The 27,479-nt window shown below is 54.5% G+C and overlaps 2 protein-coding genes across 5 annotated transcripts; one reads left to right on the top strand and one right to left on the bottom strand.

Moving 5' to 3' along the window:
- Nucleotides 1–2,447: 2,447 nt before the first annotated feature.
- Vps4a (vacuolar protein sorting 4 homolog A) lies at nucleotides 2,448–14,167 on the top strand. The gene is made up of 11 exons (XM_070004706.1): nucleotides 2,448–2,673; nucleotides 5,675–5,786; nucleotides 5,875–6,022; nucleotides 7,691–7,752; nucleotides 7,832–7,951; nucleotides 8,700–8,856; nucleotides 10,220–10,368; nucleotides 10,710–10,791; nucleotides 10,932–11,151; nucleotides 12,523–12,663; nucleotides 13,544–14,167. The coding sequence occupies exons 1-11, from the start codon at nucleotides 2,653–2,655 to the stop codon at nucleotides 13,643–13,645; spliced, it is 1,314 nt and encodes a 437-aa protein (XP_069860807.1). The 5' UTR covers nucleotides 2,448–2,652; the 3' UTR covers nucleotides 13,646–14,167.
- Nucleotides 14,168–15,866: 1,699 nt separating this feature from the next.
- On the bottom strand, nucleotides 15,867–27,416 carry LOC138815361 (conserved oligomeric Golgi complex subunit 8). 4 transcript variants are annotated; one of them, XM_070004704.1, is made up of 6 exons: nucleotides 26,996–27,416; nucleotides 26,350–26,557; nucleotides 23,087–23,914; nucleotides 19,914–20,082; nucleotides 18,829–19,014; nucleotides 15,869–17,066 (listed from the first exon to the last, which is right to left on the bottom strand). In XM_070004704.1, the coding sequence occupies exons 1-6, from the start codon at nucleotides 27,364–27,366 to the stop codon at nucleotides 16,909–16,911; spliced, it is 1,920 nt and encodes a 639-aa protein (XP_069860805.1). In that variant the 5' UTR covers nucleotides 27,367–27,416; the 3' UTR covers nucleotides 15,869–16,908. The 4 variants fall into 4 exon arrangements, 3 of the variants coding, with proteins under 3 accessions (XP_069860806.1, XP_069860805.1, XP_069860804.1); XM_070004703.1 differs by lacking the exon at nucleotides 15,869–17,066 and having other exon boundaries at nucleotides 18,640–19,014; XR_011368303.1 differs by lacking the exon at nucleotides 15,869–17,066 and having other exon boundaries at nucleotides 18,927–19,014; nucleotides 19,914–20,048.
- Nucleotides 27,417–27,479: the final 63 nt, after the last annotated feature.

The following is a 27,479-nucleotide window of genomic DNA, read 5'->3' as shown; positions in this document are numbered from 1 at the left end:
GCGGTAGAGTGCTAGCCTTGAGCTGAAGAGCTGAGGGATAGCGCCCAGGCCTAGAGTTCAGGCCCCACGACTGACAAAAAAAAAAAAAGGAAAATGTGTATAGATATGCATACATATATCTATTTCTAGATGGTGTTTAGAAACCATGGGCTCATACTGTCCATTCTGATACATAAACAATCGAGTTTCCAGCTGGGCACTGGTGGCTCATGCCTGTAATCCTAGCTACTCCGGAGACTGAGATTTGAGGATTGAGGTTCAAAGCCAGCCTGGGCAAAAAAGTCCCTGTGAAACTCTTATCTCCAATTAACCACCAGAAAACCGGAAGTGGAGCTGTAGCTCAAAATGGTAGAGCACTGGCCTTGAGCTGAAGAGTGCAGGGACAGCGCCCAGGCCCTGAGTTCAAGCCCTACAACTGACAAAAAAAAAAAAAAAAGAATCTAATATCCCCTTGTAACCTGATTTCTATTATTCTCTGTATAATTATTTACCCAATGTACCTAGTATCTCAACCACGGGGGCTTCTCCACTGTTCTGACACCCTTAGCTGCCTCTGTCTACCTTGTAAGCAACATTTTAGCAGTGAATGGGGAGAGAGGGCAGGGAAGCAAAAGGAAGGAAGAGAAAGCACTTCATTTTTGCCCTCAAATTTTTTTTGTATGCTAAAAGGGACTTGTGGACGAATGAATTTCCTGCCTCTGGAGCCACCGTGAAGCTTTTGATTCGTGGAGAAGAGGGAGTGACGGGGAGTTTCTTAGGACGGTTAGAAATGATCGGCATTCCAATTATTTGGTTATCAGCCATTTATTCTAGGTGACAGCTCGGTTTTCCTCTACTTCTCCAAAACTTTATTACAGAATTAGGAGGGTAGAGCACTTTCCCATTAGGCATGAGGACCTGAGTCCAAACCCTAGTACTCAATGTAAATTCTATAAAATTAAAGGAAACTGAGGGAAGGGGTGGGACTGGGGGGGAGGGAGGATGATGAAAGGGCTACGTGAGTCAGTGAATCAAGATGTATTCATAAACTACTTTCTTAAATGGCAATTGCTTTGTACAACTACTTAAAAATCCCTAGTACTGCTGGGGGAGAGGAAGGAAGAGAGAGGGAGGGAAGAGAAGAATGTGGGGGTGTAGCTCAACGGCTCAGAGCTTGCTTAGCCTGACGGAGGCTATTTTCCATCCTAGCACCACAAAAAGAAAAAGAAAAGAAAAAAAAAAAACATAAAAAACCAAGTGGCTAAAAACACCAGGTTCCTAAGAAGGAAAATAGAAGGGTTGGGACAGGCTAGACGAGGGGAAAATGATGCATGAGGAGCAAGAGAGGAATTCAGTGATAAACACTGAATTTGCAGATAAACTATCTCAAAGACAAACAGCTGTCTTAAAAGAAGCATCTGGCAGAACCCACCCTTTGTTTAAAAGGGAAACTCAAATGTATCTATGGCATAATGGCACACATTTAATCAAGCGGCCCACCTCGCTACCTTTGGGCCCAATTCTTGACCGCCAGGATGACGGACTAAACCAGGGGTCCAGAATAATGGGGACACTCATCCTAAGGCAGGGTAAGGCCACACCTCCACCTGTATTTTCATCCTAAATACCCCTGATGTTAGATGAAGGCTAAGGGGGTTCTCTACCGCCCCAGCTTCCACACAAGCCCCGGGCACTCAATGCACACGTGACAGAAATTTCCAGGGTTCTCACAGGCTCGGGGTTTAGCGAGGTTTATTTTAGTATAACAGCATGAAGCAGGGAGAGCACAGCCAGCCCGGGGGCTCAGGGCAGCCTTGATGACAGCTGGGAAGATACACGCGCTTTATTCAACTTTCTTGGTTTCTACCTCCTAAAATCGTGGCTAACAACGTCAAGACCAGGCGAAGACCTCTCTGGAGTCTCACCGGTTCGAATTTTAAAGCAAACGGGGCGTCGGTGGCTCACGCCTGTAATCCTAGCTACTAATCCTAGCTACTCAGGAGGCTGAGGTCTGAGGATCGTGGTTCAAAGCCAGCCCGGGCAGGAGAGACCGTGAGACTCTTAACTCCAATAAACCACCAGAAAACCGGAAGTGGCGCTGTAGCTCAAGTGGTAGAGCGCTCGCCTTGAGCTGAAGAGCTGAGGGACAGCGCCCAGGACCAGAGTTCAAGCCCCAGGACCGACAACACACACACACTACAAGTGGCTGCAACTTAGGTAACTAGGGACTGAGTCCCCACGGTGCTGTGGCTAACGCCATGTAAAAGCCAGCCCGGGCAGGTACGGTCGTTCCCTACGGAGGTTTGAGGTTACCACGGAAGATAACCGCTCCACAGAGATGCTTCATTCCCGCGGGATCCACGACGACTTCCGGTTCCTGCCTCCTCTCGGCCCCGCCCCTGCTCCGTGCTGGCGGCGGCGGCGGCGGAAGCGGTGCCTGCACTACTGGCGGTGGCCACCGGGGGGCAGCCGCGCCGCTCGGGGCCCCACCACCGCTCTGGACCGCGCTCATCGCTAGTCCTCGGACTCGGCCCCGGCTGCCAGCGGCCGCCCTCCCCGCGCCCAGCGCCCACCCGCCGGGCTCCCCGCGCCCGACCCAGCACCGCGGCTCCCGGGGCCCCGACCGAGGCCGCCAGCAGCGCCGCGGGTTGTGGGGCGGACCCAGGAGATGAAATGACAACGTCAACCCTCCAGGTACGGTGGCGCGGCGTGGGCCAGCTGCGGAGGCCGAGGCGGTGCGCCCGGCCGGGCCTGCGGGCCGCGGAGCCGGCCGACGGCCTCCCTCCCTCCTCGGAGCCCCGGCCTCGCGGCCTCCGCTCGGCCCCGGCGCCCCGCCTCGGTTTCTCTTGAAATCCCCGTCCCCCCGTCGCCGTGCCCGCTCGGTGCGGGGGACCCTGCTCCGCCCCGGGCCCCCGGCCCCCTCCTCGCGGCCCCGCTCCTCATTCATTCCCGACCCGTGCGGGGTGGAGCCCGGGCGGAGCCGCCTGTGCGGGGCGCGGGCCCGGCCTGGGCTGCTGTCAGAAAACATCCACACGCGCCCGCGGCCTCAGCCCGGAGTGGGAGCCCCGCGGCCCTCCGCCCGTGACCTTGGGCCCCCGGGTCTGTGGAATGGGGCGATGCGGTGGCGGGCGGTGTGAGCCGGCGCCCGGCTGTGAGCGCTGCGCGGCGGGGCCGGGGAGGCGCCCGACAGCGAGCCAGACCTGACCGTGCACCTGTGCCGTGACCCGGCGGTGGGACACCAGCCGGCCGAGCTCTGACTCTGTGCCCTGAACGGTGGCTTTTGTTTGTTTTGTGTTCAGTTTTTTCTTTTCCACGGCTTTATTAAGGCTTTACCCACGGAAAGGGCACCGTTCTGTGCTTTTAGCATATTCAGATGTGTGCGAAATTACACCACATTTTCTTTTTCCTTTTTTTTTTTGTCGGTCGTGGGGCTTGAACTCTGGGCCTGGGGGCCGTGTCTGAACTCTTCAGCTCAAGCAAGGCCAGTGCTCTACCACTTCCAGTTTTCTGGTGGTTAATTGGAGATAAGAGTTTCACGTTGAGGGCTGGGAAGGTGGCTCAGTGGTAGAGTGTTTGCCTCCCATGCTTGAGGCCCGAGGTTCGATTCCTTGGCACTACATAAACAGAAAAAGTCGGAAGTGGTGGCTTATACATTTTTATCACTCTCCAAAAGAAAACCCCATGCCCCTCAGCTGTGGCTTGCTCTGAACCCTTTGTCCCTCCAAGGCCTAGGACTCCCTGGGTGGATTTGCCTATTCGGGACTTTTCTTATGGGTGTGTCAGTCATGGGGCTTGAACTGAGGGCCTGGGGGCTGTCTCTGAGCTCTTTCGCACCAGGCTAGCACTCTACCACTTTGAGCCACAGTGCCACTTCTGTCATAGGCTTTGACATCTTTTAAATGGTCATCTAAAAAAAAAAAAAAGCACATGAAAATAATCTGAAATTCAGATTCCGGTGCCTATAAAGTTTTATTGAAACCACATTGCTGCTCATCTATTTACATACTGTCTGCAGCTGCTACATAGGAAGAGCGAATAGTTCTTGCAGAGACAGTGTAGCTGACAAAACCTAAAATACTGTCGGGGGTGGGCAGCAGGCAAAGGTTTGGTGCTTCAGAGATTGAGGCAAGGATTGAGAGTTCAAGACCAGCCTGGACCGCATAGTAAATCCTGAGCTAGCTGGGTTGAGATCCTATCGCAACCCTCTCCATCCCATATGCCCCCAAAGCACTTATTATCTTGTCCTTTTTCCTTGCGTGTGTGCATATGTGCATGCTAGAATGAGGCTTGTACTCAGAGAGCCTTGGGCTCTCCCTTAGCTTTCTGGCTGGTGGCTTATACTCTACCACTTTAGCCACGTGTCCATTCCAGTATTTGCTGGCAATTAGAGATGGAATCTCTCAGACTTTCCTGCCCAGGCTGGCTTCAAACCTGTGTGATCCTCCAGGTCTCAGAAAGTAGGACGTAGGCCGGAGTTGCCGATCGATGCCCACCCTGCCAGCGCCTCTTCCCCCTGGTACTTGTTCCCCTTCCTCGGCCTTCAGCCTTTGCCACAGGCGTTACCAGAGATGTGGCAGCGCTGGCAGCGTTATTGTCACGTTACTCTCCTGTTACACAAAGCGGTTCCTCGCCATGGACGGCTTCCAGCATGAGAAGACAGAAGAGGGAAATGCTTGAGGACCGGGACAGAGGGGATGCGCTGCCCTGCCGTGCCCGCTGCAGAGCTGAGTCCCTCCTTCACCACGGCTGAGCCACAGGAACTGGGGGAGGGGTTGTTGTGGGTAACAAAGCCGCCGTCCCCAGGAGGGTCAGGTCATGGTTTGATTGGGCTGGAGCTTTGGCTGCAGTGAGCTTTGCCACCAGATGACTAATGGCACACCAGGTGGAAGAGAATGCAGGGCGTGTGGGTTGGAGAAGCTGCAGGAGTTGGTGTGGATGTCTGTACCGGCACTTGAACTCAGGGCCTCCAGCTCCTGCTAGGCTTTCTTGCTCTCCATCGGCATTCTGTGTACTTGAGCCATACCTCCAGTCTGGCATTGTGCTAGTTAACTGGGGAGTAGAGGCTTAGATTTGTCTGTCCAAACTGTCAGCCTCACAGTCGCAGCCTCCTGAGTAGCTAGGACTAAGTGTGACCACCAGCACCGCTTTGGTTTCTAAACGCTAGCGGCGTCGGGCGGGTGCTTCTAGCGGAGCCTGAGGCACTGGCCTGTAGGTCTGAGTCTCCCCCAAGACCTGGCTCACTCAGGGTAAGTCCGGGGACAGGCCCCGCTGCCGGCAGCTTGCCCTGGCCTGGCCCGGAGCCGCCTTCCACATGTCCACTACAGGCAGGCGGCCGAGGAAAGCTTGGCCCTTTGGAGCCTAGAGGAGCGAACTGGGTCTGCAGAGGGTTAGCTGTGCCTGGAAGTCCATCTTGCGGAAGGCCTTTCCTAGTGCGGTTTCTGCACCTGTGCAGCACCGTGGCCGTGGATGGCGGGGTTTGCTATGGCCGGGCTCGGCTCAGGCAGCTTCTCTCCCGGCCGTGGGCTGGAGCTTGCAGCGTGTGGCTGCCCCGCCGCGCACTTCTGCAAAGGGCCGGCCATCCAGCCGCGACCAGTACGTGCAGCCCGGCACTGACTCCTCAGCTCCTCAGCGGCTGGGGGGACCAGAGGCTGTCTGGGTCTCCTGGGAAGCCCTGAACTCTGCTTTGCCTTTCCAGAAAGCCATTGATCTGGTGACCAAAGCCACAGAAGAGGATAAAGCCAAGAACTACGAGGAGGCGCTGCGGCTCTACCAGCATGCCGTGGAGTACTTCCTACACGCCATCAAGTGTGAGTCGGGCTTGGGGTCCCCTGGCCTCCGAACCCCACGTAGGGGTGCACGGCGCTCACGGGCCACTCTCTGGGTCCCCTTTTGCAGATGAGGCACACAGTGACAAGGCCAAGGAGAGCATTCGAGCCAAGTGCGTGCAGTACCTAGACCGCGCGGAGAAGCTGAAGGATTATTTACGAAACAAAGAGAAGCATGGCAAGAAGCCAGTCAAAGAGAACCAGAGCGAGGGCAAGGGGTGAGCGTGCAGCGCCGCGTGCGCCCTCCCGTCCCCAGGCCTCCAGCCGCCTGCACCCTCCAGCGCCCAGGCTTCTCATGGCAATGGCGCCAGAGTGCCCAGTGCAGCTCCGTCGCTCCCTCCCTCCCTCCCCCCCCCTTGCCAGTCCTGGGGCTTGAACTCAGGCCTGGGCACTGTCCCTGAGCTTCTTTTGCTCAAGGCTAGCGTCCTACCACTAAGTCACATTCCGGGCCCCTCGCACTGTGCTTATCAAAGCTCTTTCCTGTGTTCTTCATTGGGTCTGGACAGAAAAGCTGTGTGAAGCCAGGTACTAGTAACTCACACCTATAATCCTAGCTACTCAGGCTGAGAGCTGAGGATTGTGATTCGAAGCCAGCCATAGGAAGGAAAGTCCATGGGACTCTTATCTCCAAGTTACGACCCAAAAAGCCTAAAGCAAAGCTGTTGAACAAAAAAACTCAGTGACAGCCCAGATCCTGAGTTCAAGCCCCAGGACAGTCACAAAAGTCAGAGAGAAAGAGAGAGGGTTGGAAGGAGAGAGGAGGAGAACAGGAGAGAACATGAAAGGAAAAGGAAGAAGAAAGCAAGGCAGGCTGAGCTGTGATGTTCAGGGACTCTAGCGTGAGGTATGAGTTGTGGGCTCTGCCATTGTCCCGCTGCATAACCCACTTCCCCCTTCTTAAGTCTGATGACAGAACTCGGTCGCTGGTGCCACGTGAGGGGCAGGGTACTGTAGTCATCACCTCACCTCACCTGACACAAGAGGTGGTCACTGTGGGAGATGCTAGGAGACTGGCTGAGGTCCCGGAGCTGAGACATGATGCAGTCGACCTCCATGCAGGGCCTGTGTTGATCCCACGCCGTCTGAGCGCACTCAGCAGTGTCCCAGTGTCCGGAGGGCTGCAGGTGCGAGGACGGTGTGAGGTGACTTCTGGAAGAGGATTGCATCAGTCTGACTCCCAGCACAAGAGATAGACAAGATGAAGGGACAGGGACACGGGTCTCTTAAGAGTGACGGCAAATAAAGGCTGTGACGGTGGTTGCTGCTGTTGGGCGGCGGCTGCGTTCCCCTTCAGGTTTAAGCGTTATTTCTTCTCTGTGTTTCAGAACTTTGGAGTCTTTTTTTTTTTTTTTTTTTTGGTCGGTCATGGGGCCTGAACTCTGGGCTTGGGCGCTGTCCCTCAGCTCTTCAGCTCAAGGCCAGTGTTCTACCGCTTGAGCCACAGCACCACTCCCGGTTTTCTAGTGGGTTTATTGGAGATAAGAGTCTCACGAAGTTTCCTGCCCGGGCTGGCTTTGAACCACGATCCTCAGATCTCAGCCTCCTGAGTAGCTAGGATGACAGGCGGGCGTGAGCCGCCAGCGCCTGGCTAACTTTGGAGTCTTGATCGTGTGGCAGTTCTGAGTCGGTAGGAACGGCTCCCGGCTGCCACGTCCACCAGGCAAAGCGTGTTTCCCTCCCTCTGGAGGGAGCTGACGTCTCTGCCCCGTTCTCTTAATGACGCAACGAGGGTGGGTTACGCGTGTTTCCTAGAGGAGACTCGAGAACCTGCCATGGGGGTTCCTGCGTGCTGGCTGTTGGCCGATGCTGGGTGGCGGAGCTCCTTACGCCCCCCAGCTCCCCGGCGGAGGGCCAGCTTGTGACCCACTTTCTGTCTCCTTTTCTAGCAGCGATAGTGACAGTGAAGGGGATAACCCAGAGAAAAAGAAATTGCAAGAGCAACTGATGGGTAAGCGCGCAGCCTGCGGCGGGGATGGGGGCGGGGCGGGGCCTTGGCTTGGCTGTGCTCATGCGCCGTCCTCTCACAGGTGCTGTGGTGATGGAGAAACCCAACATACGGTGGAATGATGTGGCCGGGCTGGAGGGGGCCAAAGAGGCCCTCAAAGAAGCCGTCATTTTACCAATTAAATTCCCACACTTGTTCACAGGTGAGCGCAGAGCTGCCAGGCCAGGCACGAAAGAATTGCGCCTCTAGCCGGGCACCGGGGGCTCACGCCTGTAATCCTAGTTCCTCAGGAAGCCGAGATCTGAGGATCGCAGTCAAAGCCAGCCCAGGCAGGAAAGTCTATGAGACTCTTATCTCCAGTAAACCACTCAGAAAACTAGAAGTGGCGCTGTGGCTCAAGTGGTAGAGCACTAGCCTTGAGCTGAAGAGCACAGGGACAGCGCCCAAGCCCAGAGTTCAGGCCCCACGACCCACCAATTAAAAGGGGGTGCTTCTGAGGAGCCGGCCTGGAGCTTCCCTCCCACAGTATCCGAGCATAGATGGCCCCGCGCCTCTGCTTACTGGCCAGGCTGGGCCTGCCCATGCTGTGCCAGGAGAGGGCCAGCGCCTACCACCACCGCCAGTGGCTCCCAGGACTCAGGCCTTACGCGCACGCTAGGCGAGCGCTCTGCCATGCACACAGTACGTCCCCAGCCTTCACTCCTTGGCTTGTGGTTGAGTAAGGGTAAGGAGCTGGGGTACAGGAGTGGGGAGGTAAAGTCAGGAACCAGTGCCAGCCGGTGTCAGCTGGCAAGGAGTAAACTCAGGGCAGGTGTTTAGTTCCCAGCACTCCTCTGCTCCTGTAGAATGTGCTCTCCCCTACTGAACGGGCGGTGACTAAACCCTCCTGCGTCTGTCTGCCCCCACTCCGCCGTCCGGAAGCGCCTCCCTCACGCTGTGCTCTGTTGCAGGCAAGCGGACTCCTTGGCGAGGGATACTTCTCTTTGGACCCCCTGGCACGGGGAAATCCTACCTGGCCAAGGCTGTGGCAACAGAGGCCAACAACTCCACCTTCTTCTCTGTGTCCTCCTCAGACCTGATGTCTAAGTGGCTGGGGGAGAGTGAAAAGTAAGTCCGGCGGGCCCCGCCCGGCTTGCCCTGCCCCCTGGAGTCCCCCCTCCTTCCTGAGGAGCTGCTGAGCAGCCAGTTGCCAGGAGGGTGACATCTTGCTCATCTTGCTAGCTTATTAGTGGGGACACTGACCTGACATGAGGATGAATCTGGAAAGGAATTTGGGAGTTTTCTTTTTTTGGGTCCGGTCGTGGGGCCTGAACTCTGGGCCTGGGCGCTGTCCCTCAGCTCTTCAGCTCAAGGCTAGCGCTCTACCACTTGAGCCACAGCGCCACTTCCGGCTTTTCTCTTTTTGCTTATGTGGTGCTGAGGAACCGAACCCTGGGCCTCATGCATGCAAGGCAAGCGCTCCACCACTGAGCCACCTTCCCAGCCCGATTTGGGACTTTTCAAGAAAGGGAAGGAGCCAGGCATCCGTGGCTCACAGCTGTTTTTCTGTTTTACTACCTACTCAGGAGGCTGAACTCTGAGGTCCATGGTTTGAAGCTAGCCCGGGCAGGAAAGTCTGAGACTTATCTGCAATTAACAATTCAAAAAGCCAGAAGTAATTCAAATGGTAGAGTGCTAGCTTTGAGCACAAAAGCTCAGTGACGGCACCCAGGCCTTGAGTTCAAGCCCCAGGAGTGGCACCAAAAAAAAAAAAAGGAAATCAAGGTGTAACAGTGCACCTCTAGACTAGGAAGGCTGAGATGGAATCTGAGCCCGTCTGGGCTGTGTAATGGAGCCTTGTCTCTTAAAACAGCAGACAAGCCGGGCACTGGTGGCTCACGCCTGTAATCCTAGCTACTCAGGAGGCTGAGATCTGAGAATCACAGTTCAAAGCCAACCCAGGCAGGAAAGTCCATAAGACTCTTATCTCCAATAAACCACTAGAAAACAGGAAGTGGGGTTGGGGCTCAAGCAGTAGAGCACTGGCCTTGAGCTGAAGAGCTGAGGGACAGCGCCCAGGCCCAGAGTTCAAGCCCCACGACTGACCAAAACAAAAAATGCCAATAGACAGGGAACAATGGGAACTGAGCACACTGGCAGAGCAGGCGCATCCCACAGGGGTGCTGCTTCCTACACTAGCTGCTCCCCCACACTGGCTCCTGTTCTGCAGATGATGAAGCTGAGGCTTCCCCCTAAGCCCAGAGCTAGCTAGTGAGTGGGGTGCCCAGGATTTAGGCTGGTGCTGAAGCAGGCTCTTCCTCTAACACTGCATTGCGGCCAGAGGACTTGTCGCTGCCCCTCCGCACACACGCGCACACACACACGCACACACATGCACGCTTTTCAGCCTCCCTAGGTGAAGAGGAGTGGTGGCCGGGGCCCTGGGTGGGCACTCAGGAGCACCCGGTCCTGACCCTTTGGCACTTCGCAGGCTAGTCAAGAACCTGTTCGAGCTGGCCAGGCAGCACAAGCCGTCCATCATCTTCATCGATGAAGTGGATTCCCTGTGCGGCTCCCGAAATGAAAACGAGAGCGAGGCCGCCCGAAGGATCAAAACAGAGTTCCTGGTCCAGATGCAGGGTGCGTGCCAGTGGCAGCTGCCCCCTGCTTTCCTCCCCCCAAAGCCGGCCCAGGCCGTCCGTCCTGAGCCACTGTCGCCTGGCGAGAGGAGCAGCCGCTCTCAGCACCCCTCCTGGTCTTTCATGGGCTTTAAGCAGATTTCCAGGCCCTTTCCACGGCCCTGCCCCTCCCCGGCAGACAGCACTGTAGGTCTCCTCGCTCCCACAAAGCCAGACCAGGCCCTGGTTTACTCGGGCCCCTACCAGCGGTGGCCTGGGACGGGTTCAGCGATGCAGGTCTGTGCCGCTGCTTGTCTGGCTTGCTGGAGTCCTCAGTGAGCTCCCCACTTCCTCTCTGCACAGGGGTGGGGAACAACAACGACGGGACTCTGGTCCTTGGTGCCACAAACATCCCCTGGGTGTTGGATTCGGCTATTCGAAGGAGGTGAGTCTTCCCCTGGCCACGATGAGCCTGTGACCGCCCCCGGGGACAGCCTGGCCCCGTCGCTGGCTCTTCCTGGGTCTGCAGGTCCAGCAGAGCCTGGGCCCAGCTGCTCATTTCCTGCTGTGTACATGGCTCTCTAGGTTTGAAAAGCGCATTTACATCCCTTTGCCAGAGGAAGCTGCGCGTGCACAGATGTTTCGATTGCATCTGGGGAGCACGCCCCACAACCTCACCGACGCCAACATCCACGAGCTGGCCCAGAAGACAGAAGGCTACTCCGGGGCAGACATCAGCATCATCGTGCGGGACTCCCTCATGCAGCCTGTCAGGAAAGTGCAGTCAGCAACACATTTCAAGAAGGTGAGAGCCAGGCGCCAGTTGCTCACACCTATAATCCTAGCTCCTCAGGAGGAGCTCTGAGGACCCCAGTTGGAAGCCAAACAGGGCAGGGAAGTCTTTGAGGCTCTTATGTACAATTAATCACCAGAGAAAAACAGAGCGAAGCTGTGGCTCTAGTGGTAGAGGTCTAGCCTTTAGCAGAAAAGCTGAGGGACACGGTTCAGACCCCAGGTCACACACATGCACGCACACACACACACACACACACACACACACACAGACACAGTTCAGACCCCAGGACACACACACACACACACACACACACACACACACACACACACCAGCCAGCGATTGCACACAGTTGCTAGAATGGGAGTCTGCTTTCTGACACACACACACACACACCAGCCACACACACACACACCAGCCACACACACACACACCAGCCACACACACACACCAGCCACACACACACACCAGCCACACACACACACACACACACACACACACACACACACACACACACACACACACACACACACACACACACACACACACACACACACACACACACACACACACACACACACACACACACACACACACACACACACACACACACCAGCCAGCGATTGCACACAGTTGCTAGAATGGGAGTCTGCTTTCTGCCACCTCCCTGGCTGCTTAAACATCTCTAGAGAGCAGGAGCAGGGATGTGTGCACCATGGCTTCAGGGCTGGGCGGCCCCTGCCCTGCTTCCCTCCGGCCTCTGCTTGGCCTTCTCCACCTGAGCAGACAGGAGGGTGTGCAGCAGTGCACAGCACGGTGCCCGGGCAGGGAGCGCCAAGTGCTTGCCTGCCAGATGCTCACGCAAAAGTGCCATCAGGACTTGTCCACTTGCTCTGCCGTCTGCTGTGGGCCCTGCTCTGGCCCTGGCCCTGTCCTGGGGCTGGGAAGACAGTGACCCTTGGGGATTGGGAGAAGGGAACTAGAACAGGTTATGGGAGACCAGAAGTTCACAAAGCGGGGGGATGGGAGGCTGCATTGTTGACAAGCAGGACACATGGGGAACTTGGGAGCTGGCACACATTTTGCCAGTGTGGAATTGAGCGGGAAGGGCATTTTTGCTGCGGCTGTACTTGTAGTGAGACTTAGAGGCTGTAGTAAAGGGAGGCATCTGGGGCAGAAACTGGAGGCCAGGGGCCAGAGGCCGGCCGAAGACGCGCGTCGGCAAGCTTCTGAGGTCAGACATTCAGCCACTTTGACCTCTCGGCAGTTAGGTCCACCTCCGTGGACCTAAGAACTCCATCACGGCCCGCCCTCGCAGCCATCTTTAAACGCCTAGCACCTAGCACCAGGCGCCTGCCAGCCTGTCACACGCCTTACTTTCAGGTCTCTGGCCCTTCCCGAACCAACCCTGGCATTATGATTGACGACCTCCTGACCCCGTGCTCCCCTGGAGACCCCGGGGCCATAGAGATGACCTGGATGGATGTCCCTGGCGACAAGCTCCTAGAGCCTGTGGTTTGCATGGTAAGTGAGCACCTGGGAGCGGAGCACGCACAACTCAGGGCCCGGGGCCTGGGGTCCAGGAGTAAAAGTTTCTTGCTGAGCCGGGCGCTGGTGGCTCACGCCTGTAATCCTAGCTACTCAGGAGGCTGAGATCTGAGGATCGCGGTTCAAAGCCAGCACGGGCAGGAGAGACCGTGAGACTCCTATCTCAAATAAACCACCAGAAAACCGGAAGTGGTGCTGTAGCTCAAGTGGTAGAGCGCTCGCCTTGAGCTGAAGAGCTGAGGGACAGCGCCCAGGCTCAGAGTTCAAGCCCCACGACCGACAAAAAAAAAAAAAAAGTTTCTTGCTGGAGCAGAGCTACAGCTAGCGCACACAGCGCGCGCATGCGCACGGCAGGCTGTCCTGGGCTACTGTTGTTGACAGTACTGAGGCCTGAACTTGGGGCTCATTCTGGCGAGGCAGGTACACTAACATTTGAGCCATGTCTCCAGCCCCGTCCTGGGCTTTCATGCCCACCAAGATAGCGCAGCCTTTGTGGCTGTGGGTAGCTGAGGCCCTGCCAGGACTCCGGGGGCTCGGGACAGGCACCGCAGTAGTACTGCGTGTTCTTCGGGAGGAGGAGGAGGATGTCCTTCCGGTGGCTTGGCCTATTGGATGTGGAAGGAACTGGCAGGGAAGTGTCGGTGGCCTTTGGTTGGAGGCGGCCTGATGGCAGTGGCCCCTCACCGAGCGCCCGGACCTCTCCCAGTCTTCCCAGTTACCGTGCCTGTGCTGTCCTGGCACTGGTGAAATGGGCATACAGTTGAGGGAGTTTAAGTCCCTGCCGCTGGCAGCGCCTGCAGCAATGTGGGCCGCGGGCCTCGGACGCTGGCTCAGTGGCGTGCTCTTGTCTTTGCAGTCAGACATGCTCCGGTCTTTGGCCACTACCAGGCCCACGGTGAACGCGGACGACCTCCTGAAAGTGAAGAAATTCTCAGAGGACTTTGGACAGGAGAGTTAAATGTGAAGGTGGAAAGTCGGGGCAGATCCCCGGGACGGGCTGGGGCTCCTGGGCTGGTCGTGAGGTCGCTGTGGTGTCTCCAGTGCTGTGTGGCCGCCGTGCAAGAGCAGGAAGGGAGGGCTCCGACACCCAGTGCTCCTCCGCCCTCCACTGTGGACGAGTCTCCCACGCTCACAACGCCCCGCCCCGCCCCGCCCCACCCAACCCATCTGTGGGTTTAGGGTTTTTTTGTGTTTTTTTTTTTTAACCTTTTTTGTTCTAAATTAATGCTGCTTTGATTTCTGTCTCATTTATAAATAAAGATGAAATCACCCAGATGAATCAAGCTGTGGGAGCCAGGACACCCCACCCCCCACCCCAAATGGCTCCCTGACAAGACTGATTCTAGGTGAGAACAGCCACCAGCCCTTCTAGGCGTGCACAGGCACCCGGGCTTCAGGCGGAGATGGTTTCTGTGAGCACAGCCCTGCCTTTTCTTCTGCCCGGCCTCTTCCCGGGTCTAATAAACCCTTTTCCCTTCGAGCCTCGGGACTGACCTCATCTTTGCCCACCTCAGGCTTCTGAAGGCCATTCTTGCTTCCAGTAAGCAGCTGCCCTGCTCTGTTGCTCTCCGCAGGGTAGGAAGGCGCGTGCTCACCCCACACAGCTCTCAAGCCTGCTCCTCACAAGCTTGCCGGGGGCATGTAAGGGTCTTACCTGACAGTGCTGTCCAGCATTGGGAAGGACTGCAATCTGCCAGGCCTGCAGGTCTGACAGTGCCCTGTGCCTGTTATCATAAAGTGTGATTTCTAGCTTTAGAACCTTAGGTTAGATATTGCTGAGCCTGCATCCCTGGAGAGAGTCAATGAGGTGCTACTGAGCAGAGGCTGCTGGACTCAGAACAGGCAGGCCCCCTCTCCACTGCTGCCTGCCATGTGCTGTGGCGTGCACACAAAGCCTGGCACAGGAGTCAGAGTTTGCAGCCTGTTCATGGGATTAGCCCTGTGTAGAAAGGGGTATCCAGGGGTGCTGGAACTGAACTTTCTACCAGTAGTAAGCCACACAACGCATTCTGTGTTCAAATTCCACAGTCAAGTTGCTCTTTCACTAGCTTCTCTCCCCTGGGCTGGCAGGAGCAGCTGCTGAGCCAACTTTCACCCACAGCTCAAAGGCTGGGCTCCACAGCTATGGTCCAGTGCGCTGGTGCACCAACCACCTGCCACTGTCTCCCACCTTATCTGGAACATCTGTAGACCGGACCTCCAGGACTCTTCGACAGCACTGTGACCGGGACAATTCTTGCTTAGTTACACATGCCCAGCACAAATTTCTAAATTCTGAATAAACCCAGAACATGGCATTTATAGAGCTTCAACTCAGCTAGTCAGGTGTCCTCTACATTTTACTTGGTGACCTTGAAGCAGGAGGGTCTTTGCTCCTGTTTTCATCTGCTTCCTCAGTTCTACTGCTTAAAACTTTGATCATCTGCAGGAGGAAACTGGCTTTAGAGCCATTATTGCTCAACTGCACGGTTTTAGATATGTTTACAGAAACCTGGCTTTCCATGTTTCCACGATCGGTGGTTAGCACCACTCATGCTCAACTCGCCTGGGATTAAAGCAGCAGCCTCAAGCAGCGCAGGGCCGCAGCAGCAGCTAGTACTGATAAGAGCACAGGAATTTCTTCTCACAACCATTTTCTCAAAGTCACTTCTCTACAGGAGATTTTGGTCTCAATTCTGCCTATCCTAAGTTTCCAAAACTCCATTAGTTGAAGGTACTGATTTGTGCATGTGGCTTCTGTCTGGCACCTACCTTGAGTGGGAGAGAGTGTCTTAGTTGGAAATGTAAGGATTTGTTGCTACCTAGCAATACTGGAAAGGATGACCTTCTTAAGACTGAAGAAGCTGCTCTTCCAGAAAGACCAGTTTTTCAGTGCTTTCGAGAAACTTCCCTAATGGCTGTCTCTGACCTCAGAGCGGAGTTCAGTCATGAGTCCATGTCTGACTACCTACAACCTGTTCAGCATGAATCTCCCAGAGAAAACCACGGGGAAAATGGGGTTTGCCTGGTGTTTAAACCACATATTCTTGACCAGCCACGGTGGGGACCTACGTCTGTAACCCTAACACCCGGCTGAGGCAGAAGAACCTTGAATTCAAGGCTAGCCCGGGTTAGGCAGGACCCTCTTAAAAAAACAAACACATTCACGAAACAATTTACTGGGCTTTCTGCACTTGAGCACTTTTGAGAGGATTTTGCCTTACAAGCGGGGCTGGGAATGTACACTAGTAGTAGAGTGCTTGCCTAGCATGCATGAAGCCCTGGGTTTTATTCCTCAGTACCACATAAACAGAAAAAGCTGAAGTGGCGCTGTGGCTCAAGCGGTAGAGTGCTGGGGAAAGCAGCTCAGACACAGCTCCCAGGCCCTGAGTTTAAGCCCCAGGACTGGCAAAAATAAAAAGGTAATACATCTTCAGTTACTCTATGGTTCCCTCACCTCTGCTAGCTTCTTAGAGACAAGCACTGGTGAGCATGATTTCTCTTCAAAACAAGTGCTATGACCAGCAAGCACCAGTTCTGCTATTTCTATCTAATGGTGGGAGAAAGGGGCTCTGCCTCCTGTCAGTCACCACTCTGTCCACAGCTCCCTCCATGGCCTCCACCCAAAGCATGAGCCAAGAGATGCCCAGGTGTCCCTCTCAGCACAAAATCTTCCCTCCATCTTCCCTTCACACTGTATGTGAAGCTGTCCAAGTGTGTGGGTATTTACATTCGTACAGTTACTAAACACATCCTTGAACTGGGACCACTGTCCCATGTTTTACTTCCACAACCGACATCAAGCAAACCCAGGATCCTGTGAGTCACACACAGCCCTCTGTGAAAAGAACTCAGGGAAGTGGTCCAGTAGCCTTACCTGCCTTTCTAGACACAGCTTTCAGGTATTTGGGGACTACATTATTATCACATCTTGGCTTTGGGTAGATGATATAAGTCTTACGAAATTGTTTCTACTAAGAATTACTATTAACTTCTCTCCATATGACAGAGTCCACTCCTTCAAAGGGTTGTTCATTTCTTAAGTTAGTATTATTTTATCCAAAGCTGATTTCCAGGCAAACCTTGCTACCAATTCCCTCCAATTCCTCTCCGCACCTATGTGCAGTCCTCTATTTGCTGTCAGATTGGAGCCAACTCCGAGATGAAGCCACGTGAGATGGGTAGAGCTCAAGCTGACAGGTCTGCGTCATCTTCCCAGATCCTCGGCTCACCACACACACTTCAGTCATTCACCTCCATCCAGTGGACATTTGTAAAGGTCCTGCTGTCCATTTTGTCAATGAACAGGCAACCTTGCAAGTGGTCCATCTCATGCTGGATGATTCGGGCTGTCCACCCACTTGCAGACCACACCACCTGCTCTCCTCTGGGATCCAGTCCTGCAAAGGAAGTGACAGGCTGGCTGAGGACAGGACCTGCATCAGGCTCCTCCTGTCCCTGTGCCCGGCCCTAGCCACAAGGAACACCAGAGGGCACATGTGGGCAGCAGTCCCTGAACCTCCCAGGAGAGAAGCCTCAACAGTGCCCAGCGCCGCGTATTCAGAGCGGCTCCCAACTCCGCTAATTCGAATACTGGAATCAGCACAGGACCAGATAGGGCGTTCTTTTGCTAAGGTGCTTCCTTTCTGAACCCTGCTCTAACTTCTCAAGCGTTGCTTCCTAAAGGGACACTACCAACCTTCCGACCCTCTCGGACCAAAAGACTTTCAAAACAAAGCCAAACCAAAATCAGTCCATGGCTCATACCTGCAATCCTAGCTATATTCGGTAGGCGAGCCCTGAGGAACCTTGTTTGAAACAAAGTCCGAGAATTTGACCCCCAATTAGCCAATTAAAAACACCTGGACTGGCCCGCCAGCTATAAGCAAAAAAGCCTAGCAAGAGCTGCCTTGCTAGGAGGGGAGGGGAGAGAAAGAGGGGTAAGAGAGGGGAAGAGAGGGAGGGCTGCAGCCCCCCACACACGAAACGTGGGATGGCTCAGCAACACACAATCACCCTACACTACCCTGGGCAAAGCTGGCTTCCACGTGGGAGCAGGGCAGGGCCGCTCAACCCGCTCGGGCCGCCCCATCAGGAGCCTCCTCCCGCCAGCCCGTCGGCCCGATCCCTCGCTCCCTGACTCCCGGGCCTGCACGGTCCGGGCCGGGCTCCAGGCCGCCGCCCCCACCGGCCAGCGGCAGGACCGGCTCCCGCCAGGCGCACCTGAGATCTGCACGGCCTGGAAGCGCGGCACGCAGGCCAGGAAGCCCGGGAGGCTCTCGCAGCCCTCGGGGAAGCTGACCAGGCGGCTGTCCAGCACGCGCAGGCTGGGGTTCACCAGCACGCGCAGCGGGAAGGGCTCCATCTGGCGGCGCTCGCGCAGGCGCGGGGCGCAGGCGCGGACCAGCGCCTCGGGGAGCTCCAGCGCCAGCACCTGCAGCGGCACCCCGAGCTGCGGGGCGCTCAGCCCCACGCAGCGCCGGCGCCGCATCACCTGCACCAGCCGCTGCACCAGCCGCTGCAGCTCGGGCCCCGCCAGCTGCGCCGGCTCCACCGGGGCCGCCACGGCCCGCAGCGCCGGGTCCCCGACCTGGCACACGTGCTCGTACGGCGGCTGCGGCGCGCCGCGCACCAGCCGCCGCACGTACTTCCAGTAGGAGCGAGGGCGCGCGGGGCCCTCGGGGCCGGCGGCCGCAGCCGCGGAGCTGCACGCCCGCGCCGGCCCCCGGCCCGCTGAGGCCGGCCCCGCGCCGCCCCGCAGCCGCAGCCGCAGCAGCAGCAGCCCGCCCCACAACCGGCCCATGGCGCCCGCCAGCCCGCAGCCCCGCCGCCCGGACTCTTCCGGTGGCCGCGCGCCGCGGGCGCAGAGGACGCCGGGAAGCGTAGTTCCCGAGCCCCTTCCGGACGGCGCAGGCGCAGGCGCAGGCGCGAGGGCCGCACACAGGCGACAGCGGCAGAGAGCGGACAGCTGGGCTCTTTATTATCTCTCACCGGCACCGCGGAGCCCCCGGGCGGGCGTCCCCGGCCCCCCCCCCACCAGGCCTGGAGGAAGCGGCCGCGGTGGCTAGGGCCCCTCGCTGGGTGGCGCCCTGGGCTCTTTGTCCCCGGGCTGCCCCTCCGAGGGCCCGCACTCAGGGTGGGCGGCAGGGGCGGCTGCCAGGCTCTCCTCCCGAGCAGGAGTAGCAGGCTGCTGCGGGGCTGGAGCCGGGAGCTCGGGCACCAGCTCCTGGTCATCTAAAGAGAAGTCCGGCTCTCTCTTAGGCAGGATAAAGGCCAGAGGCTCCTGGATGACGCTGATGTTGACACGCCCAAGGTTGCCATACTTGGAGAGCTGGCTGGGGGGAATGCCTAATCAGATGGTAGAAAAGCAAAATGGAAAAAAAAATCATTAATACAATCTAGTGCCAAGGTCACAGGGGAAGAAAAACACGGGACAGAAAGACACAATTATATATTTCACTCTAGTCAAAACCACTTCTGTGATAAAGAAGCGATACTACTGAGAAGCAGCAGAAAAGTAAAGAGAAGTAGCTCCGGGGAGGGTGTGAGGAGCCAGAGCCGGGAGCAGCTCAGTAGGGCCCAGCTTCCTGAGAGCCAAGGGAAGGCATGGCCAAGCGCAGTGGTGTCCTCACCCCTGCCTTTTGGGGAGCTGTGGCGCCTCCTCCACCTCCGCAGCTCTACAAAGGAAGAGGAGGCAATTCGGAGAAATTGCTTAAGACTGCTCCTCTGGCTATTTCATATAAAGGAATCACACAGGGCTGGGAAGGTGGCTCAGTGGTAGAGCGCTTGCCTTCCATGCTTGAGGCCCTGGGTTCGATTCCTCAGCACCACATAAGCAAAAAAGAAAAAAGCCGAAAGTGGCGCTGTGGCTCAAGTGGTACAGCGCTAGCCTTGAGCTGAAGAGCTAAGGGACAGCGCCCAGGCCCAGAGTTCAGGCCCCATGACCGGACCCAAAACAAACAAACAAACAAACAAATAAAGGAATCACACAGTCCTATGTGACTGGATTCTTCAACAAAACCGGGATATGATTCCCTTTCTGTAATGTGTCCAGAAAAGGCAGAGCTAAAACAACCCAAGGGAGTTAGCCAGTGGCTAAGCCTGCAGTTGAGGGAATGAGAGATCGTTTGGGGTGACAGGAATGTTCTAAAATTGGATGCTGGTAATGATCATACACCTTGGTACATTTGCTTAAAAACATATATACAAATAGGCAGTTTTAAAACTCCTCTTGTTTTTTCTCTTACCTAAAGTCTGTGCTATCTGAGCCGGCGGGAAAAGGACCTGAAGGCAGCGATTTACATAAGGAGCCAGGTCTTCCAGGAAGACAGTGCAGAACTGGACAAAGAGCTCCTGCTCCCCGCTGCTGAAGGCGGCCTCCTCTGCACGATGGAAGGCCAGGATTATTTTGGTTACCTATGAGACAAGGGCACCAACAATACTAGCAGTGTGCAACAGAGCACAGATACGAAGCCCTCCAGTTTTCATGAAGGAAGTCACGACTGAGCAGTATATTTCTGTGTTGCTCAACCTCAGACGTTATCTCTATCATATCACTGATGATAATTATTTTTTTTTTTTTTGGGTCCAGTCATGGGGCCTGGACTCTGGGCCTGGGCGCTGTCCCTCAGCTCTTCAGCTCAAGGCTAGCACTCTACCACTTGAGCCACAGCGCCACTTCCGGCTTTTTTCTTTTTGCTTATGTGGTGCTGAGGAATCGAACCCAGGGCCTCAGGCATGCAAGGCAAGCGCTCTACCACTGAGCCACCTTCTCAGCCCCTGATGATAATTATTTATGTCTCACTCGTTACCGGCACACTTTCCAGCTCCGGTGGAAGAAGTCATGGAATGATGGAGATACAAGAGTCTTATCATCATCACGCTGGCAGGACTGTGTGGGTCCAAGAAAAGGAAGGCATTCACTTTTTTTTGGTTGTGGGGCTTGAACTCTGGGCTTGGGTGCTGTCCCTCAGCTCTTCAGCTCAAGGCGTGTACTCTACCACTTAAGCCACAGAGACACTCCCGGTTTTCGAGTGGTTTATTGGAGATAAGAGTCACATGGACTTTCCTGTGAGGGCTGGCTTTGAACAGCGATCCTCAGATCTCAGCCTCCTAGCTACTCAAGCTAGGATTACAGGCATGAGCCACCGGCACCTGGCAAGGCCTTCACTTTGAATTAGTCATGGGGGAGATCCTCCTGGATGGGTCTGGCTTAGTTGAACCTTTTGAAATGGGGTATATGAGCCGGGCGCTGGTGGCTCACGCCTGTAATCCTAGCTACTCAGGAGGCTGAGATCTGAGGATCTCGGTTCAAAGCCAGCCCGGGCAGGAGAGACCGTGAGACTCCTATCTCCAATAAACCACCAGAAAACCGGAAGTGGCGCTGTAGCTCAAGTGGTAGAGCGCTCGCCTTGAGCTGAAGAGCTGAGGGACAGCGCCCAGGCCCAGAGTTCAAGCCCCACGACCGACAAAAAAAAAAAAAGAAATGGGGTATATGAGACTGAAGCAGGGAAGATACTCTCCTGCTGGCCTTGGAGGTCAAGAAGGTTGGGAGAGTCGGGCATCAGTGGCTCACACCTGTAATACTAGCTACTCAGGAGGCTTAGATCTGAGGATCTCGGTTCAAAGCCAGCCTGGGCAGAAAAATCCGTGAGACTCTTATCTCCAATAAATTATCAGTGGCACTGTGGCTCAAGCGGTAAAGCGCTCACCTTGAGCTGAAGAGTGCAGGGACAGTACCCAAGCCCAGAGTTCAAGCCCCACGACTGACACCAAAAAAAAAAAAAAAAAAAAAGGTTGGGAGCTGCCTCTGGAAGGGCTAGTTTCTAGGAGCTAAGGGTCATAGTTTTGCGATTTCTACTGTAGCACAGAATGAACCTGCCAACCAGAATGAGTTGCAAGGGAGTGCTGAGCTCCAGCTGACAGCGAAGGCTGGCTGACACCCTGAACACAACCTGTGATCTCCTGAGCACAAGATCCACAGAGGTTGCACCTGAGCGACTAATTCACAAAAATGGCAATAAGAAATGTGCTGTTTTGGAGCTGGAAGTATAAATGACAAGAGTGTCAGCTGTGAACAGAAACAGCTAAGTAAGCCAGATACTAGTAGCTCATACCTGTGATCCTAGCTACCCAGGAGGCTGAGATCTGAGGATTGCAGTTCGAAGCCAGCCCAGGCAGAAAGATCAATATAACTCTTATCTCCAATTAAATGCTAAAAAAACTAGAAGTGGAGCTGTGGCTCAAGTGGTAGAGCACTAGCCTTGAGCAAAAAAGCTCAGGGTCAGTGGCCCAGGCCCTGAGTTCAAGTCCCAGGACCAGCACCCAGCACCCCCCCCCCACAAAAGCCAAACACTCATCAAAAAACTAGTACTATAAACTATTTTTCACTACAGCATAAGGTGTAATAGTTTCATGAAACTTAAAATCTTAAGTAAACTGTTTAATTTTCCAGATGGTTGTCCCATGACAAACGAATAAGAAAAAGCTGGAAGTGGCACTGTGGCTCGAATGGTAGAGTGCTAGCCTTGAGCAAAAGAGGTTCAAGGACAGCACCCCAGGCCCTGAGTTCAAGCTCTAGGACTGGCAGAAAAAAAAGAAAGAAAAAACTGAGTGAGAGCATGGGCCCCCATATTTAAGCCCTGGGACTGGCACAGAACAAGAAAGAAATGTGTTGTTTTAACCTAAATTCAAAGAATGTTTTTAAAAACTAAAGCAACTGGGGCTGGGAAGGTGGCTCAGTGGTAGAGCGCTTGCCTTGCATGCATGAGGCCCTGGGTTCGATTCCTCACCACCACATAAGCAAAAAAGAAAAATGCCGTAAGTGGCGCTGTGGCTCAAGTGGTAGAGCGCTAGCCTTGAGCTGAAGAGCTGAGGGACAGCGTCCAGGCCCAGAGTTCAGGCCCCACAACCAGACCAAATATAAATCAATCAATAAATAAATAAAGCAACTGGCTGGGCACCAGTGGATCACACATGTAATCCTACCTACTCAAGAGGCTAAGATTTGAGGATTCCCATTCAAAGCCAGCCCGGGCAGGAAAGTCCATGAGACTCTTATCTCCAATTAACCACCAGAAAAGTGGCACTGTGGCTCAAGTGGTAGAGTGCTCACTGCCTGAGCTGAAGAGCTCAGGGACAGTGCTTGGGCCCAAAGTTCAAGACCCATGACTGACAATAAATAAATAAACAAAGCAACAGAAAACACACTACTGATTTGTTACCACAGGTGAGCCATTTCATAGCTTGTTCTAGGCCCCATAAAGGGGATATTCAACCATAACCTAGAAAAATCTGACAGAACATTAAACCTCTCCAACTAAGGCACCAGTTATAGGGACTGCTTTAATAAGTAAGTCTAGCCCCTCGTCTTCCTACCAAAAAACGTCTAGGATAAGAGAAAAACAGTGAACGCCCTTACCTTGGCAAGGGCGTCCTCCAAGATCCTTGTCACATCCTGAGCGAGGGCCACAGGGCAGCAGAGACGCAGGTCATTGAAGGCAACCAGGACGTTGTTGAGGAAACAGGCAAGGGGCGGGAAGTCTAAAAGCACCATTGGTGGTTGCAGCGTCCCTGGCTGAGTGGCTGGAATGGCAGCAGGCATGTTACTGCTGCCCAGTATGGCTGGGGCTGAGATGAGTGTGTAGGAGTTCATTTCATCCTGGAATTTCTCCACCGCTTCTTGAATCGCTTTCTGAAAAGTGGTGATGGCCACCCGCTGAAAGACAGGAGCCAACTGGCCCCGGAAATCAGCCCCCACGCGGCTGAATGACAAACCGAAGTACATGCACTGGCCCAGCAGAGAGTCTAGGCGGCCACCAATCCCACGGTGAAGGTCAGCCTCCAGCACCTGCAGGAACTGGGAGACTTTCTGCAGCACCCAACCATGGAAGATGGCGCCCTCATTCACGGTGTGCTCACCTATGGCAGGTGGCAGCAGGGGGTCTTCATCTGAGAAGATGGCCCGGTACTGGGTGATGATATCAAAGAGATGCACCCGGCAGGCCTCAATGGTCTTAGTGATATGGAAATAGGGATCATCATTTGGGATGGCAGTCAGGATGGAGCGGAGCCAAGCATCTCGGGCCTGAAGAAACTTCACCCGTAGCTCAGCCTCAGTGAAGACATCCATGCGCCTCAAGTAGCCAATAACACGCAGGCAGGCAGGCAGCTGGATGTTGGTCCTCAGTTGCTGGCTCAGCTGGCTCAGCATCAGCTGCATGGACTGGCGCACTTCATTCACAATGCCCTGACAATATAGCGAGTGAGTCACAACACACTGGCGAAGAGTCTCCAGAGCCCTTCCCAGTAACCCTCAACATTGGAGACTGATATTCACCCAGCTCTCTCCACACATAAAGTGGACTTCTAAAGCTGGTATCTGAAAGTCTGGTTGGCTAACTTTTGGGGAGGGAGACAGTACTGGGGCCTAATGTCTGCTGGGCTGGCTAATGCTGCTGATCTGTGCCTCCAGGCCTGTTTTTCATTGGTTTTTAGGACGGAGGGCTCTCTCTTCCCACCAGAGTGCACCTGAGCCACAATCTGCCTACCATGGACTTCCATGTTCTCAGGGATCATACTACTACGTCCAGCTTCCTCTGCATGGAGATAAGGCTGGCCTTGGTACCACCGCCCTCACTCTAAGCCTTCCATGTGAACTGTACATTAATTCATGCCTACACCTCAGGCACTCAGGAATCAGAGATCAGAAGGATATCAGCTTGAGGCCAGCCTGAGAAAAGTTAATAAGACCCCCATCTCAATAAATAGGTATCATGGCACGTGCCTGTAGTATGAACTACACAGGGCATAAGAGAACCACAAGGGCCGGGCGCTGGTGGCTCACGCCTGTAATCCTAGCTACTCAGGAGGCTGAGATCTGAGGATCGCAGTTCAAAGCCAGCCCGGGCAGGAGAGACCGTGAGACTCCTATCTCCAATAAACCACCAGAAAACCGGAAGTGGCGCTGTAGCTCAAGTGGTAGAGCGCTTGCCTTGAGCTGAAGAGCTGAGGGACAGTGCCCAGGCCCAGAGTTCAAGCCCCATGACTAAAAAAAAAAAAAAAAAAAAAAAGAACCACAAGGAAAAATAAAGATACTTCTTGGAAAATGGCCTGGGGGCATGGCTTATATGGTAGATTGCCCACCTAACAATGTGAGATCCGAGTTGAAACCCCAGAACCTCAACAAACAAAATGAACTGAAATGTGTAAAATTCTCCAAGGACTTCCAATGGCATTCAATAAAATTCAAGCTATTCACTGTAGCCGCCAGGCCCTGCTGATTTTCCACTTTCGTGTACCAATTCTCAATACAGTCCACCAACACTGGCTTCAGATCCCTTAAGCACTCCAAATCCCATTTGGCCTTTCTACTCTGCTCACCCTAGCCCTTGTCATCATTTGTTTCAGTTTAAATGCTGTTTTAAAGGCTTTTCCTGATATTCTACCTAAAGTAACTGACCTTACTCTTTTCCTTCTACACTGTTTATTAACTGACTGGTAAGTGAGCTTAAACTCAGATTCCCACACTTGCAGATAAGTGCTTGACCACTTAAGCTCTGCCCCAACCCACCTTGGTTTACTTTCTTCAGACATCATCATCTGAAGTTATATTATTTACTTAATATCAATTATACGATTTCTGTTAGAATGTACACATCACCACAATCATGGTTGGCTACTTTGGTTACACCGTATCCTCAACACCTAGATTAGTGCTAGAACATGACTAAACTGTACCTTTGAACAGATGATTGAATGAATGAATGGGTAAATGAATGAATGGAGTGTGTTTTCTGTTCCAGCCTGCCTGGGCAGAAACTGATGGGAAACATGCAATGGTTTCTCAGTCTTTGGCCAGGCGCCAGTGGCTATAATCCTAGCTACTCAGGAGCCTGAGAGCTAAGGATCATGGTTCAAAGCCAGCCCAGGCAGGAAAGTCCATGAGACTCTTATCTCCAATAAACCACCAGAGAACAGGAAGTGGTGCTGTGGCTCAAGTGGTAGAGCACTTGCCTTGAGCTGAAGAGCAGAGGGACAGTGTCCAGGCCCAGAGTTCAAGCCCCACAACCGGCCAAAAAAAAAAAAAAAAAAAAAAAATTCAGTCACTAGAAGTTAAAAGATGGCCCGGCGCAGGTGGCTCACGCCTGTAATCCTAGCTACTCAGGAGGCTGAGATCTGAGGATCACGGTTCAAAGCCAGCTCGGGCAGGAAAGTCCGTGAGACTTTTATCTCCAATAAACCACTAGAAAACTGGAAGTGGCACTGTGGCTCAAGCGGGAGAGTGCTTGCCTTGAGCTGAAGAGTGCAGGGTCAGCGCCCAAGCCCAGAGTTCAAGCCCCATGACCGCCAAAAAAAAAAAAAGAAAAAGAAAGTGAAAATATGGCTCAAGTGATAGTACTAGGCACCAGCAGCTCACGCCTGTAATCCTAGCTATTCAGGAGAGTGAGATCTGAGGATCAGGGTTCAACTCCAGACCAACCAGGAAAGACTGAGACTTGTTTCCAAGTAAGCACATACATATACACAAGTGTTCGGGAAGTGGAGCTGTGGCTCAAGTGTTTGGGCACAAAAACTGAGGGACAATGCACAGGCTCTGAGTTCAAGCCCCAGGACCAGTACGAAAAAAGAAAAAAGGTCACTACCACAGAATTAATGATATAAGAACTATAGCATGCTGCCTACCTGGATAACGGGGATGGAGGAGTATTTCCTTTCCAGTCGACGTACATATGTGGCAAGCTCCAGAGCCTCTTCATAATAGCTGTTCCGGACACAAGTGTCCATGAGCTGAGGAATCTCCAAGATTTCCAAGATTTCCGTATGCCGGTTCAAAGTGAGGGTGTTCATCCGGCGATTGGAGCTGATCTCCTCGGCCTCCTTCACAAAATTCCTAGAACCAATAAGGAAAATGTTGCTCCCTCACTCCTGTACACCCAAATCTGAGCTTGTTACCAAGCACTTAACTGGGAAAATAGCTGGGCCGGATGATTGATCGGATTTAATCCTCACACCAAAGAAGGTTAAGTGCTACCAGCCAAGAAGAAACTCAGTCTCAGAGGCTAAGAACTTACCCAAATCACCCCGGTAAAAAGGGGTTTGATAGATCTGGATCAATGTGACAACAGATTTCTATCAATGGGTGTTTTGGAGTTAACTTCTGACGATCCAAACTATTATAAGTGTGTGTGTATACATATGTGTGTATAGCCACAGAAACGTGCATATACGTTAAGCTGACTTTTTTCCGTGTTTCAACGGGCTACTAAAGGGTCGGACGCTCGGCGGGCGTGAGCTGTGGGGTCAGGAGCCCGGGCGCCAGCCCGCCCACCTGCAGCTCTGCTGGAAGCCGGGCAGGCGGTCCAGCAGGCGGCCGAGCGCCTCTTCCACGTCGCCGAAGAGGCGATGGATGCGCTCGGTACACTCAGCGCCGCGGATGAAGGTCTTGTAGTTGGCGAAGGCCAAGTCCCGCGTCTGCTGCAGCAGCTGCGCCCGCTCCTCCGCCAGGCGCTCCGGCTCCCGCCGCAGCCGCTCCAGCCCCGAGCCGCTCAACTCCCGGAGGTAGCGGCCCACGTCGGGCCTCTCCCGCCACTGGGCCTCGGGGAAGCGGTCCCGGAACAACGACGCCAGCAGACCCTCATCCTCCACCTCCCCAAGGGCTGACGCCGTAGTTGAAGTGGGGACAGTCTCCACCGCCGCCATCTTCCAAGCGGCCCGGCGACTTCCCCGTCCACACCAGCGAGGGCGCCGGCTCCGCACGTAGGAACGGAAGTAACAGGAACCCACTTCCGGTCTCTATGGTTGCACACCCGCCG

Source organism: Dipodomys merriami, unplaced genomic scaffold (assembly GCF_024711535.1).
Source record: "Dipodomys merriami isolate MVZ:Mamm:240054 unplaced genomic scaffold, mDipMer1.0.p SCAF_64, whole genome shotgun sequence".
In the NCBI taxonomy this organism is placed as follows: Eukaryota; Metazoa; Chordata; class Mammalia; order Rodentia; family Heteromyidae; genus Dipodomys; species Dipodomys merriami.
This window is presented reverse-complemented; position numbering and strand designations above follow the sequence as displayed.

Coding starts and splice junctions, on each gene's coding strand:
- Vps4a (XM_070004706.1), top strand. CDS start 2,653: ATGACAACGTCAACCCTCCAG. Junction 5,787..5,874: donor CTTCCTACACGCCATCAAGT/GTGAGTCGGGCT, acceptor CCCCTTTTGCAG/ATGAGGCACACAGTGACAAG. Junction 8,857..10,219: donor TGGCTGGGGGAGAGTGAAAA/GTAAGTCCGGCG, acceptor GGCACTTCGCAG/GCTAGTCAAGAACCTGTTCG.
- LOC138815361 (XM_070004704.1), bottom strand. CDS start 27,366: ATGGCGGCGGTGGAGACTGTCCCCACTTCAACTACGGCGTCAGCCCTT. Junction 23,915..26,349: donor CCTCCATCCCCGTTATCCAG/GTAGGCAGCATG, acceptor CTATATTGTCAG/GGCATTGTGAATGAAGTGCG. Junction 19,015..19,913: donor TCAGATAGCACAGACTTTAG/GTAAGAGAAAAA, acceptor CCATCTGATTAG/GCATTCCCCCCAGCCAGCTC.